At 45.5% G+C, this 13965-nt stretch overlaps 1 protein-coding gene across 3 annotated transcripts in view; it reads left to right on the top strand.

The window, feature by feature from the left end:
• Positions 1 to 12613, top strand: part of TTC1 (tetratricopeptide repeat domain 1) — a 32403-nt gene extending 19790 nt beyond the window's left edge. For all 3 annotated transcript variants that reach the window (XM_054568101.1, XM_054568099.1, XM_054568102.1), the window contains exons 4-8: positions 563 to 675; positions 4033 to 4069; positions 6088 to 6236; positions 8670 to 8724; positions 11725 to 12613. In XM_054568101.1, coding sequence (XP_054424076.1) covers positions 563 to 675; positions 4033 to 4069; positions 6088 to 6236; positions 8670 to 8724; positions 11725 to 11858 — 488 coding nt within the window. In that variant the 3' untranslated portion in view covers positions 11859 to 12613. The remainder of the gene's footprint in view (positions 1 to 562; positions 676 to 4032; positions 4070 to 6087; positions 6237 to 8669; positions 8725 to 11724) is intronic.
• Positions 12614 to 13965: the final 1352 nt, after the last annotated feature.

Here is a 13965-nt window from a genome sequence, read left to right as displayed (position 1 = left end):
TGTTAATTCGGGGGAACTGTTTGCTCTTATAAGAGCCTTCATCATGTCTTAAAGTATAGATGCTTTCACAATCTAGGAGTAGTAATATTTTCCCCTAGTTACTTTTAGGTTTAAATTTTTTCTCTTATATCCTGGTTTAGCAGTCATCACTTTCGTTCTGAGAGAATTTAATGGTTCTAATTTTGAAAACATAATCTCTTTGTATTTCTGTATTAAATATTTCCAACCTGAAAAAGATGTCAGTAGGCAATTTTTCTTTAGGACCCTGCCCGTCATTCTGTGTGGCAAGGAATATATAAATGTATCACCATTTTCCCTCATAAGGTCTTTACTCAACAGGCCATTGATCTCAGACTTCAGTCTCTTCCATCTATCCAGTTTCCAAATCCCCTTTCAGAACTCCTTACTAAATTGATAAGCTAAATGGAAGGTGAACATTTAGAGTGTTCTGTTGGAGACTTTTGTCCTGTGAGTGGAAAGCTATGCACTCGAAGATCCTCTGGAATACAGTAATGTCAGGAATAAAATCATAATGACCTCTCACCTTTGACTTTACCCTCAGATTACGTAGAAGCGGAAAGTTCTTACAGTCAAGCCCTTCAGATGTGTCCATCCTGCTTCCAGAAAGACAGGTCTGTTCTGTTTTCAAATAGAGCTGCTGCAAGGATGAAACAGGTATGTACCTCTGGCCTTTTTTTAAACAAGCACAAGACCTTGCAGTGTTTGCATAGGGCAGCTTCTCTCTAAAAATTAGCATACAGCCTTAACATCAGCGCGCTCCTTTTCCTGCTCATGTATTTATTTCCCTGATATAAAGGGGCACAGGAAATACAGAAACGTATTTTGAAAATCTTGCAGAAAGTCAGATTACTGGTAACATTCCTCATTAAAGTGGCTGAATGAACACTTCCATGGAAAGAAGACTAACAACGTTTCCAGCAAACTAGGAAGGGTTTTTGAACCGAAGACCTTCGTAGTGGGTGACCTAGAATAGCTACGTGACTCATGTTAGGCCCCTGGAGTTTTAGACAAAGACCCAGAGGGAAACACTGATTAAAACTCTGGATTTCAAGGTGCTTATTCCTGAGATTCTGATTTGTCTGTGGAAAGTACGGCCATCGGGAGAAATGTCCACCACTCGGGATGTGAGGCACCCTTAAAGGCCAAGTAGGTACTGGGGGAAATTCAGAAGCGTTTTACCTTTCCCAGGCATGGAGAACCTGGAGTAGCAGGGCGAATGTAGAGTAGAAAAGAGTGTGGTTACATTTGTGTTGTACCATGTTGGTGTTAAAAGTTAGACCTTTGATTCATTTGTCTGATTTCCTGTTTAGTCAACATAGTAAATTTTGCTGGATCAAAATGAGAATTTGGAAAAAAGCAACACACTTGTTCAACTATGGCTACTTGTGTCCACTGTGAAAAGGGTAGGTTATTTAACATACCTTTAAGCAACCATGAAGCAGGCCCTAGATTGGGTGACGTGGTTTTGTGTTTGTTTAGATAAGTATCTACGTCACTTGGTCATTGATGTTGCCTGAAATTCTCTAGTGCCTCTACCAAAGTCCGTCTGTCTGTCTGTCTCTCTGTCTCTCTGTCTCTCTCTCTCTCTCTCTCTGGATAACCAGGTTCAAAAGAAAAAAAGGAGAGGAAAGGATGGTTGGTGCTTGAAGGCTTGGACATGCAGGAGGGTGGTTTTTTTTAAAACCTGAACTTGTATGTTTTATTGTTGGATTCAGTCTCCAAAATGGAGTATTTTGGGGGTGATTCATGTGGCATTGGAGAAGAAGTAATTCTAGAGTATATAAATAGACATCATGTATTAGGGGTAATAAAACAATTAAGTTTATTTAAAACAATACTTGTTAATATATTCTACCATCAATCAGAATTCACACCTAACAGTTTTTACACTTAGCTTAGAAAACTCTCATCTTTTGCTTTTGCTTCTTGGAGGCATCTTGCCGTGTTCCCAGACTGGAAATTGTCATTGCTAAATGGAACTAAGGACACCTCCGGTGTCAGAGAAATGCACCACACCCACCTGGCTCCTGGGACTTGGGATTCTTTCTTTCCACAGCCGCCTGGTTGTCGGTATGGCCAGGGCCGGGCTGGCAGAACCACGGGTGCCTGAGGTAGGGCAGTGTGCGGGCTCCGTCACTCCTGAGGGGAACCCAGGAGAGAGTTGCTCGGTGACCATGTCCTCGTACCGAGAGAGGTTCGTTGCTAGTGGAGTGGGTGGTGGTGGTTTGTTTTTTTAAGTTGCACTCTTTCGTATTTTTAAGAAGATTCTAAAATTAGAAACTTGAAAACTTCCAGGATTAATGCTTTGTAACAAGTTAAGGACCATATTCTGAGTTTATTCACGGAGGTCGTGGGTTAACTGCTCTAGGGAGAATTTCTGAAAGGCCAGTTTGCAGACTCAGCTCCTCCGCCAGGCCTTGCCTTTCCTCGCTGGAGGGAGGAGCGGCGGGCTGGGTGAGGGCAGAGGTCCAGCTCTGCGTCTGCCTGCACAGGAGCGCACAAAACCCTAAAAGGGGAGGCTCTGCATTTTTAAAACCTCTGTCCTTATATATTATGTGCATTGTTTTATATAGTTATTTAGACTGATACAAATTATGAAAGGATGGTAAAGAAGGTCTGATTTATCTTCCACACGCCCCACCGTGCAGACTGTCACTTTAAGCAGCAGGCAACACCTGGGTCCCCCGAGGTGTCCGTAGACGGTGGGCTTGAAACCAAGGATTCTGCAGTGAATGCCAGAACTCCTCAATCTGCCGAGGCCACTGGTTCGTAAGGTGCACTGCAGCCTGACAGCCGTTTCTCAGGGGCAAGAAAGCACCTGACAACGGGTGTGCGCGTAAACGTGAAGGTCCATGCCTACTTCAGAAACTTTAAAATACAGAATTGTGAGTGTTAGATGTATAGAAAGCTAATAAATTGGGGAAATATTGACTTATACAAAGTTATACAGATTTCTCGACGACGGTATTCTTAGAGCTTTTAATATGTGAGTTGCTATGATGAACATTGGAAGAGATATAATATAGAGTTTCCCAGATGACTCTGGAATCTTCTGTGTTTATTATGGGTAAAATACACATGACATAAAATTGACCATTTTAATAATTTTAAAGTATACAGTTTAGTGCCATTAAATGCATTTATAAATGTTATGCAACCATCACCGTCTGGTTCCAGAACTTTCTCATGACCCCAAAAGGACACCCCGCACCCGTTCAGCCTTCATTCCCCATCCTGGAACTGTTTCTGATTAAATCTTAAAATTCAGTTTGGTACACATTGCTCTAAAATATGCTGCAAAATATTTTGTATTTGCTACAGTAGCCATTATGGAAGTATCGAACATTTATTTGAACTAACATTTCTGTAATTGTGAAGAACGCTAATTTGGGAAAATAGGCATGTAAGAGCCGGAAGAGGTAGGTAGCAGGTTTGTCAGAGCTGCGGTTAGAATCTGGTTCTTTTCACACCCAGTGTTCTTTCTGCTGTGCCGTGCGTCTAGATTCAGCAAATTACATCAGAGAGTGGTTGTGTATTTTTGTTTCATCAGTGGATATATTAAGGTTTATACCTGCGTGACAAGCCACACTGTGTCGCTACAGGTGAACCGTCTGTATACTCTCTGGAAGAGATCACTTTGGGTCAGCTGGCCAGAGGGGAGGGTTATTAATTCAGTTACTCATGTATCAGTCATCTGTTTACTGATGACAAAGTCTCCTCAGTGTCAGCATTCTGACATAAAAGCATCTTGCAAACCTAATAGAGCAATGACAGTAGTCTCTAAAGATACTGTAGGAGGAAGCTACTTGAACTTTCAAGTCAGAGCTATCACCATATTTGAATTTTAGTTTGGAAGTACGTTGCATATTTTTGTGTGATTTGTTTGAATTCTGCATCTCCACAAGCAGTTATTAATGATGAGTGTATGTCATTGAGCCTTTGGGCCATTAAGACAGAATCAGGTTGACATATATTAACGTTAGTGTTTTTTTTTGTTGTTTGTTTTTTAAGGACAAGAAAGAGATGGCCATCAGTGACTGCAGCAAAGGTACAGCTTTTTGGTCTTGTTACATGTTTATATCCCAAAGCATCACCTCAGCTAGACCAGCAGAGAGAGGCGCTCAGTCAGGTGTCCCCTTTCTCTGAGGCCTTTAAAGAAAAAGCTTTCTGCCCTGACTGGTGTGGCTCAGTGGACTGAACTCCAGCCGGCCTGCGAACCAAAAGGTTGCCAGCTTGATTCCCAGTCAGGGCACATGCCAGGGTTGTGGGCCAGGTGCCTAGTTGAGGACGTATGAAAGGCAAACACACACACCAATGTTTCTCTTCCTCTCTTTCTCCTTCCGTTCCCCTTTCTCTCAAAAATTTTAAAAAAGGAAGAAGCTTTCTGGTTTAACCCTTTTTAAAGGGATAATGTAGTAGTTATCTTATGGTAAGTGTGCTTTCGGATGGATGGTTCAATAAGTTTTTCCTGTCTTATAAATGTATAAATGTATGTGAAGAAAAATTCAAAGCTGCCTTAGCAGCCGAATCTGGTGGAACAGAATTTACTTTCTGTAGCATCCAAATTACTTTTCTTTGAAGCTGAAGATCTTAGCTGCTATTAGGACATCTGGATCTGTGTGTTTGGCTGTGCGGGGAGCGGGGCAGGGGGAGCAGATTCTATTAGGGAATTCGTACTCTCTTCCAATGTAATAATTCTTCCAAAACTACTTGCCATCGTTTCAGTCACTCTCTCAGTCCCACACACTGAGTCAAAGACTTCTCTGCCTGTCACCTGAGTGCTCTCAGGGTCTTCTCATCCCACCAACATACGGAGACTCCCAGACTTAGGATCACTATTGTTTCTTTTGTTTTCAAAAATTTCCTAATAGGCTGGACAGTTTTTCTTGCCTTTCTAACCACCTTGGTGTAGAGACACAAATAATCACTTTTCCTTGCATCTTACTACTTACTCATTCATGAGTTTTTCTAGCTAATTATTACTTTTTGTAATTTGGGGGGTTTTTTGTTTGTTTTCCTCTGTTTGGATAATTTCTTTAAGAGAACCACAGGGTTAGAAAGAACCTATGTTGTCTAGTTGAACTCTCATACAAAGCATAAGTTCCCTTTTCTATTTTTTTTCTTTACATTAATTTGTCACCCTCTCTACTGGGGCTTTTTTTTCTTTATATTTGGTACTTCTTCACAGTATCTGAATGAAACCATTACTACATTAGAATCTAGCTAACTACTTCTGATCTAAAACTATCTTGGCCTGCAACGAATTCTGAATGTACTGTTTCATTTGGAAGAAGGTGTTTAACCTTCCTCTGTGTATGTGTAGGTTTGAGAGGGTTCATTTTCAGAGTTCCTTTCTCTTGTAACGAAATGATGGGAAACTGCCTGTCAAGCTTAATTATCAGGGTATGCACTAGGAAACGGTTCCTGTCCAGCCGTGGCCCTAAGGGTAGCAGCCTTATCAAGAAAAGCGGGGGAAGAAGGTGTTTTCCAGATCTGTGCTTGGATCTGGTTCAACCAATACCCTTGTGCTTGTTCAGAGTCATTGTGGGCGATATGCATCATACCCCACAAGCAGAATACACTGACACTAGTGTGGTTTATTTTTGTTACAGACCTCCCCTCACCCCAAGACACAACATACTCCCACTCAGTTCATAGATCTTCTTGGCAAAGGACTTAACAGCTTATTTTTGGGGTCGTATTAGAGCTTATCACTACCAGTCATATGGGACAATATTTAATGCCTTTCACTTTAGGGTTTTCAGCCTTGGTTAATAAAGAAACTTGAGCCCTGGCCAGGTAGCTCAGTTGGTTAGAGCATCATCCTGATAGGCCAAGGTTGCGGGTTACCATCCCCACTCATGGCACATGCAAGAATCAACCAGTGAGTGCATAAGTAAGTGGAACAACAGATAGGTGTTTCTCTCTTCCTCTCTCCCCCCTCCCTTCTCTCTCTCTCAAATCAATCAGTTAAACTTTTTTTTTTTTAAATAAAGAAAAACTCGATATAGATGAGCATGTATAGGCCCTCTTCCTTCTTGGTAACAGTTACCTCTTCTGTTTCAGCCATTCAGTTAAACCCCAGCTACATCAGGGCCCTGCTGAGGAGAGCAGAGTTGTATGAGAACACTGACAAGCTAGATGAAGCCCTGGAGGACTATAAATCCATACTAGAAAAAGACCCGTCAGTACACCAAGCAAGAGAAGCTTGTATGGTAAACCTCGTTTTTTATTCTTTCACTCGTGTTGCTCCTCAGCGAAGTTTAAATAATCCTTCGGGACATAACTACATTCCATTTCTATATGTTTGAGTTGCTTGTCAAAGCATATGGGAACCCCAGCTGGTGTTGCTCAGGGGTTCGGTCGTCATGAGAGGTTGCGGGTTCAGCTTCCCGTCGGGGCCTGTTCCTGGGTTGTGGATTTGACCCCCTGCCCAGGCACGTACAGGAGGCAGCTGATCAGGGCTTCTCTTTCACTTGGGTGTTTCTCGCTCTCCCTTCTTCCCTCTAATGAAAAGTCCTCAGGTGAGAATAACATAAATAAATATATATATGATAGAGTTTGGAAATGTGGCCACAGACCCACTGTGACCGTGTACCATTTAAGCTCCATTCTTAAGTGTCACCTGTGTAAATCTTTAATCTCTAGGGTTGACAAGAATTTTATTTCATTGTTATCCACTGTAGTTATACTGCAGTTCAGACCAAAGCAAGTCCTTGTGTTCTAGGTAATAAAGGTCTGGTTTTTCTATCCATCCTTATTCTCATTCAGCCTCCAGTTTGTTACGTATTGTCTCATGCCCCACACATTTGCAGTTGAATGTATCCTGCACTAGCCTTATCTTTCTTAATGACTTCTCTTCTTATCCCTGATGCTACAAATCCTTTTGCTTCTAAATGTTACAATATTTTTATGTCAGTTATAAATTAACTAAATGTCACTGCTTTCCTCCCGCTTAAAAATAACTGCAAGGTTTGTACTTCACCTTTAACACAGCTCTGTGATGGTCCCCAATGCACAGAGCCGTGTATGCTCTGAAAGATGTACGTGAATATGCACGTTATTACCCCCACAAAAATGCACGTGCAGATAAATTTGAGAAACACTGGCTTTACCTAAACAGCGCTCCTCGCTGCCGGACGTTTCTGGGAGCTGCTAGGTGGGAGGCTGGCGGGAACCCCGTGCGCAGCAGAGCACATGGGGGCCAGCGGGCAGGCGGGAAGCTGCGGGCGTGTTTTGGTTCAGCCAGCTTTTGTTTGTTTGTTAATGAAGCCACTTACCAACACTTTAAAATGAGAAGGGTTTACTAGACGAAAATCAAAGCAGACTCCTTTTGAAAATAAATTTGAAGATGCGGACATACTGGCTGCGTCTTAAACTCTGAGACAGCAGTGTTCGGTGTTCGGCAGGGGCGCTCGGTCCCGCTGTCGGCCACACCCCCGCTGCCGCCCTCCGGTTCCCGCCCTCAGTTATATTTCCTGCCTGCTCCTGCTCGTCTCATGGGATGACGATTCCACCCAGCACACCAGGAAATGTCGGCTGAGCTTTCTGTGTTAATGTCCTGGGTGGTTTGAGTTTTTTTGCTCTGTATACATACTTGAGGTGAAGTCCTCCTATAATAACAGATCTTTTCCTTACCTAGAATTGGAGTAATGGGAGACAGCCTGATTTGGATAATTAAAATTCATAAGCAATTGAAACCAGTTTTAATCCTTTATTTGACTTTTAACATATCTCTGAATGATGGTAAGATTAACTAAATCTGACATAAGGAAAGAAAATACTTAAAATCTTGGGCCAAACTCGTGGTAACCTTTATCCTTGTCATATTAGTTTTAAGCCTTTTGTGAAAGGAAGTTTTTTATGCTAGTTGTTATGTGCATAAAGAATTTTATCTTGAATTGTTATAACTGAGTTATTATTGGACTCTCAGAGTACGTGGGGCCAGTCGCAGAGCAAAGAGTGGCCCCAGGAGATGCTCGTCTACACCAGTGGCTCTCAGCCGGGGATGATACAGTTCCCAGGCACCTTTGGCAGTGTCTGGAGACATTGTCATGACTGGGAGGATAGGGCACTACCAACCTCTGGGTGGGCAGTGGCCGAGGGCGCTCTCAACATCCTGCAGGGCGCACGCGCCCCACCCCCGCACCCCGTTTGGAACGCCAGTGGTGCCGAGGCTGAACAGTGTAGGATCATCCGCTGTTGAGCCGACCCTTTCTCTGTAAATTACATTGTATAAAGAAAAGACTTCAAGTGAAAAAATATAAATAAGCAAAAAAACTAAAAATAGAAATGCCATCTATAATCTTACCACCCAAGTATACATTGTACATACCACTGTAAACTTCTGGTAAGTATTTTTTCAGACATCTTTTCGTGTATGTGTTTATTCACCGAATTTTTACCTGAGGTGTCCCTGGGCCACTGTGGCCGAGACCTGGGCGCAGGGCAGCGAGGCAGAGCAGGCAGGGCCCCCGAGTTCACGCAGTGCGCCCCAGGCAGGTGTCGGTGTTTCCTTTCATATCACGTATCTGTGCGCAGCCTTATCTCACTTTCACGGTAGTTTTTCATGTTTTCAAATTCAGAATAAAGCTCAAGGATTTTTTTTTTTTCTTCACCGACCCCTGTTTCTCCTCTTTTGCCCTCAGAGATTACCTAAGCAAATTGAAGAACGAAATGAAAGACTAAAGGAAGAAATGTTAGGTGAGTTTGCTTCCCTTTCTCTTAACCGTTGACCGTAAGTGGCTGCGGGAGGTGGAGGGGGTCAGCAGGACTTCCATTCTTTGGAGGCAAACACAGCAGGCAGAAGCGGCTTCCTGGCCCTTTGTTGTGGGCAGCGGTTCTGTGGGGCTTGTGCGTTCTTAGCTCTTTTCACTCCAGAAGGAGCACTGTGGTTTAAAGAGGATGTCGGCTTTCCAAAACCAAACTGCCATCTTCTTTTTCTTGGAAAATTTCCCTGCCTTCAAGATACAAACCCAGTTTGGTTCCAGCCTGGGATGCCACCAGTCTGTATTTCAAATCATGAGTGTCATAAAAACAGCTGAGTTTCTTCATTGAGTAAACAGCTTAAGGTTTTAAGTTCACCAGGATTCAGTCCCTACAAGCCAATAGCATGTCAGAAACGAGGGAGGTGTTGTTTTGGAAACGCACTGACTCTCTTTGAGAGGGCAGGAAACAGGGGCGAATGGTGAGGGGAAGGCTGTGGGTGAAGGGGAGGGCAGATGGATTCCTCTGATCCATGTTTTAGCTACTTCTCTCATTTGCCAAAGCAGGTGGTTGGAACAGTTAGAGAGCCCCTCTCATGAGCAGTCTGCTTGACTAAGGGGAGTACAGGTTCCTGGCCAGAGAGCTGTCCAGCATATTCTGCCTAAAACCTGCCGTCTCCCTACTCAGGATCAGCACAGTGGTCTTTCTTGTGATTATTTTCTAAATCTGCCATGTGAGTTACATTTAATATATTGTAATCACAGGGCCCTAAAGGATAACTTACAATGAAGTGAGCCTGGCCATTTATGACCTCTGGGCATCGGTGTCCAGAGAACGGGACAAGTTTCCTGGCGGTTTACTCGCACAGTAGAGTTGATTGAGGAGCTCCTACCAGCCGGTCCACAGCCTTCTGACCCCGCGGGCTGGCTGCAGACTCCAAGGAGTGCAGCTCCAGACCTGGACAGTTTCTAGGGCCTTCCCCAAAAAGGGCCCCTTTTTTCCCAAAAAGACTCTTGCCCTAATTTGCATTTTAATTAAACTTTACGCCATGTTTGAGCAGAAAAATTATTTGGACATACTCTTTTGTCAAAGAAGAGTGAAAAGAGCATTTTCTCTCCTAATAATGATGCTTTATTTTAGCAAAAAAAAAAAAAGTATTTGCATTGAGCTGAACTGGGCTTCATGCGTCATATTTCATGAACAACCGCTGTGGGCACGGAACGGGCTCTGGGGCATGGGTCTTCAGGCATCGATTGTCTGTTTTTGAGCCAGTACGAACCCATAAGGGGTGGGTGCAAACTGAATCTTACGGCATCATCAGTTCCAGCTGGAACCAAAACTTCCATCTGTCCCTGTCACTGTAAAGTCTAATGAGCCGAAGCTTCCTGTCTCATGGCTTCGGGTTTTACTTATATTGTTCCTTTCATGTGAAATATGCGTGTTGAATTCGTTCCATCCGTTGCTTCTGTAATGAAATCTCCCATCAGACTGAAACAACTTAATTAAGTTGCTTAGCAAGTAACATGTCAGTTCGTTGTTAAACATTAAAATACTATGAATAGCTAGACTCCTTTTTCCTTCATGAATATAAGGATCATGAATAAAATCCTGCTTCTGGGTGTTAGCTGCCGTGGGAGAGCCTGGAGGCGGGGAATCATCCTCCACAAGGCTCTCCGCCCACACGAGCTTTCTGCTGGTCTTCCTGCCCCGTCACCGCGGTTCACGTGCTGTGAGATCTTTGGAGGACAGTGTCACTCTGACTGCAGAACAACGTCCCTTGCTCAGAAGCGAGGCCAGCTTTTCACAGTGGACGCACGATTTTTAGTGCTTGTTCCTGTGGGGATGATGGCTTCTGCTGGAGGACCAGCTGGGAAAAATGTAAAAAACTGCTTGGTGGCATTTGTCAATTTACGAAGTTATGTGATTATTTAACAAAATGAGCTTTTATTTAGGTTTGTTCCATAATCTTCGACTCGCTCTTTCCCTCTTTCCGCTCTTTCCCTTTTTCCGCTCTTTCCCTACACCCAGGCAGCCCTGTCCCTCTAATTACGAGATGGCTGTTTTCAGGCAGTTTTTAATACCAGCCTTCTGGTCAAGATCCCACTCGCCAGCGAAAAAGCAGGTTATCTTTCAAAACTCCTTCTAACAACACAGTGCCCAGATCGCCTCACTTGAGAACTTGTCCAAAAAGACACGTGTTCCAGGCCAGCCCAAGACCTGATGAACCGGATGTGGGGGTGGGGCCCAGCACTGCGCTGGGGGGGGGTCTGTGACCCTCGCGGGCGAGTTTATCCGCTGCCATTGGGAGGCGCCATTGGCGCGGGAGCGGCAGTGCAGAGGCTCCATGGGGCAGGGGCCACAGCCACTGTGTGGCGAGGAGTGGCCGCCGTCAGGAGTGGCCGCCGTCAGCCGTCTGCCCTGGGAGCTCCCTGCTGGGCAGAAGCAGGCATGTCTCCAGGTTTATCTTTCCCTCCTTGAGCTGTTGCTGCAGCAGAGAAAAAATAGAAAGGAGACCCATCAAAGGATACAGGCTCTGGGATGAGTGCTGGCCAGATCGCCTGCTGCTAAGTGGGATTACAGTCAGCAAGTGGCTGCTGCTGTGTCACGGGGAGCAGACTTGGAGGGACCGCTGTCGTCACTGCCCGGCAGCCGGGCTTTGGCAGGGTGCCCTCCTTCCCCCGGGAGCAGCAGGTGATTCGCCAGGACTCCTCCTGCGGCCTGTGTCCTCCGGTGGGCCTGCCGGCTGCGGCAGCAAGCCCTGCCCTCCCTCCTGGGAGCCAGCCGGGCTCCCTCCCGCTCATCTGCGCAGGCCCAGGCTCGGGCGGGCGCGGCGCAGTGATCACACTCCTGAGGGGGACGTGGGGACTGGCAGCCTCGTTTTAAAAGCGGGAGCTTCTGTGACTACCAAGAGATGCTCTTTATGTTGTGTAATCAGATAGAAAGGCAAGCTTCTTTTCCTTCCCTTTATTTATTTGAGTTTTTGCTTTTACATTGCAGGAAAACTAAAAGACCTTGGGAACTTGGTTCTCCGACCTTTTGGACTCTCCACAGAAAATTTCCAGATCAAACAGGATTCTTCTACTGGCTCCTACTCCATCAATTTTGTTCAAAATCCAAATAATAACAGATAACAAAGATAACAGTAGCTTTCAAAGCTGGCTAGTAAATTGTGTGCGGCTTGCTGTTAGCAAGAGGAAAGGCTCTGCCAGTGTTTAACTTCTAAAAGCATCTTATCTCAAACATAGGCACCCCCGTCCGGCCCAGCGCCCCCTTCCCGCCCGTTTCATGATCAGGGAGAAGTGCATTTCCTGACGTGATGAGCCTGATTCACTTCCCACTGTAAGGCGGTGTCTCTGCAGCTGTCGCCCTCGGCCCTGCTGGCCTTTGTTTTGTCCAAGAGGCAGCCTGTCAGGGCTGACCTCCCTGAGCCAAACGGCCACAGAAGCCCAGGCACGGCCTCTCGGGGCCCGAGCAGACCTGCTGGTCGGAGACCGCCCGGCCGGGGCTGGGGGCCCCGCCTGCCGTCCCTGCTCCCTGGTCGCGCACACTGCCGGCTGCTGTGCGCGGGCTCCTGACCGACCCTGTGGTAATAAACGCTTCCTGTCATGGTCTGAGCTGGGTTGTGAGTTTTGTCCCCGCGAGCGCAGCGGAAGCAGGCTCCTCTGGCTGTGGGAGCAGCGCTGCTTCCCGGCAGTGCTCCTGAGGGGGCCGGGAGCCCCAAACCCGCCCAAAGTCTTTGTCGCCGCCTGGAAGGTGACCTCGAAGAGATGACTGTTCTGCCGTGCACTAGAATTCAGAATCCACCTCAGCAGCTCTGGGCCTCGCCAGGTTTGCACAGAGAGATACTCGTGAAATCACTTTTTTTCTGACCGAGCATCTATTGTAAAAATTTCAACTTAAAAGTTTCATTCCGGAGTGGTAGTATGTGAATCCCAGAACAAAACTGTATTTTAACTTTTTAAAAATTGATTGTTGGAGGGGAGGTGGGGCGGGGGGCGGGGGAGAGAGACATTGATTGTGTTGTCCCGCTTAGCTGTGCGGTCCTTGGTTGATTCTGGCACGTCCTGACCAGAGCGCGAGCCCGCAACCTTGGCGTGTTGGGACGATGCGCTAACCAACCGAACGACCTGGCCAGGGCCCCAAACCACAATTTTTTAGATTACATGAACCCAGAGGTTTCGGAGGTAGTTTTGTTGTTACTGTTTTGTATTCATTCACTGATGCTGTTGAAAAGCTTTCAGTTCTGGTTTGGTGTCGAAGGGCAGTGAAGTGTGAGGTTCATCTCAGAGCTGAGGTACCTGTAAAACCTTGTGGGCGACGTGCGGTTGTGCCACTCCCTGAGTTAAGGGTCGTGCTGTTGCTTTGGCGTGTTCCTCAGAGCCCGAGACTGTTGGTTTATGAGCGGAATGATGGGCAGTATTGCCTCTGTGATTTGCTAAGCTTGTCTCCCAGATTGAAGTGAAATTCTTCATAGAATTTACTAGGGGAGGAGAAAGAACGTGGTTAATTTTGGTTTCCTACCTTTATGGTAAATCTGCCCTCTCAGTTTCCCAGCAAAGCGTGAGCTATGCCCCGCGTTGTGCAGAAACCTCGGGCGGAGCGCGTGGTGTAGCCGTTGGGAGTGCTTCCCGCGCAGCCGTAGTTGGCAGAGCAGGTCTCCGAGCTCTGGGTCTCAGGTCCTCTCCCAGCTCACAATTTAAGAGTGTTTTGGCTCATGTGGATTTTATGTGTTGATACTTAACCACATTGGAAATTAAAACAGAAATTTCTTAAATATTTAGTTAATCCCTTTTAAAAAGAAATACATTTCAAGTTAAAAATATTTTTAGAAAAATATGTTCCAAAGCAAAAGCACATTTTAATGAGTGACATTTTACATTTTTGCAAATCTTTTTAATGTGAGGCTTGATAGAAGATTCTGATGTCGGCATCTGTACTGTTTGTCACAATATGTCATGTAGTCTGGAAAATTCTACTGCATACTCATGACAGAATGAGTGAAAAAAAGCAAATACTCAGTAATACTACAAATATATTATGAAATGGGCTATATTTTAGAAGCGCTTGGTTAGATTATGACTTGAGTTCAGTGGCTGAGATCAAGCAAAGGTCGGGACAGATTCCTGAGAGAGGAGCTGAGCTCCCAGAACTTGGCAACAGGCTTGTTTGCCTAGAGACAGCTGTCCCGCCTGCGGGGTGCGGTGCTGCCCCCTAGGCCACCCCCTTCTCTATCCTCCC

This window comes from Pteronotus mesoamericanus, unplaced genomic scaffold (genome assembly GCF_021234165.1).
Source record: "Pteronotus mesoamericanus isolate MK-2021 breed Mesoamerican mustached bat unplaced genomic scaffold, CSHL_Meso_final contig_2, whole genome shotgun sequence".
NCBI lineage: Eukaryota > Metazoa > Chordata > Mammalia > Chiroptera > Mormoopidae > Pteronotus > Pteronotus mesoamericanus.
This window is presented reverse-complemented; position numbering and strand designations above follow the sequence as displayed.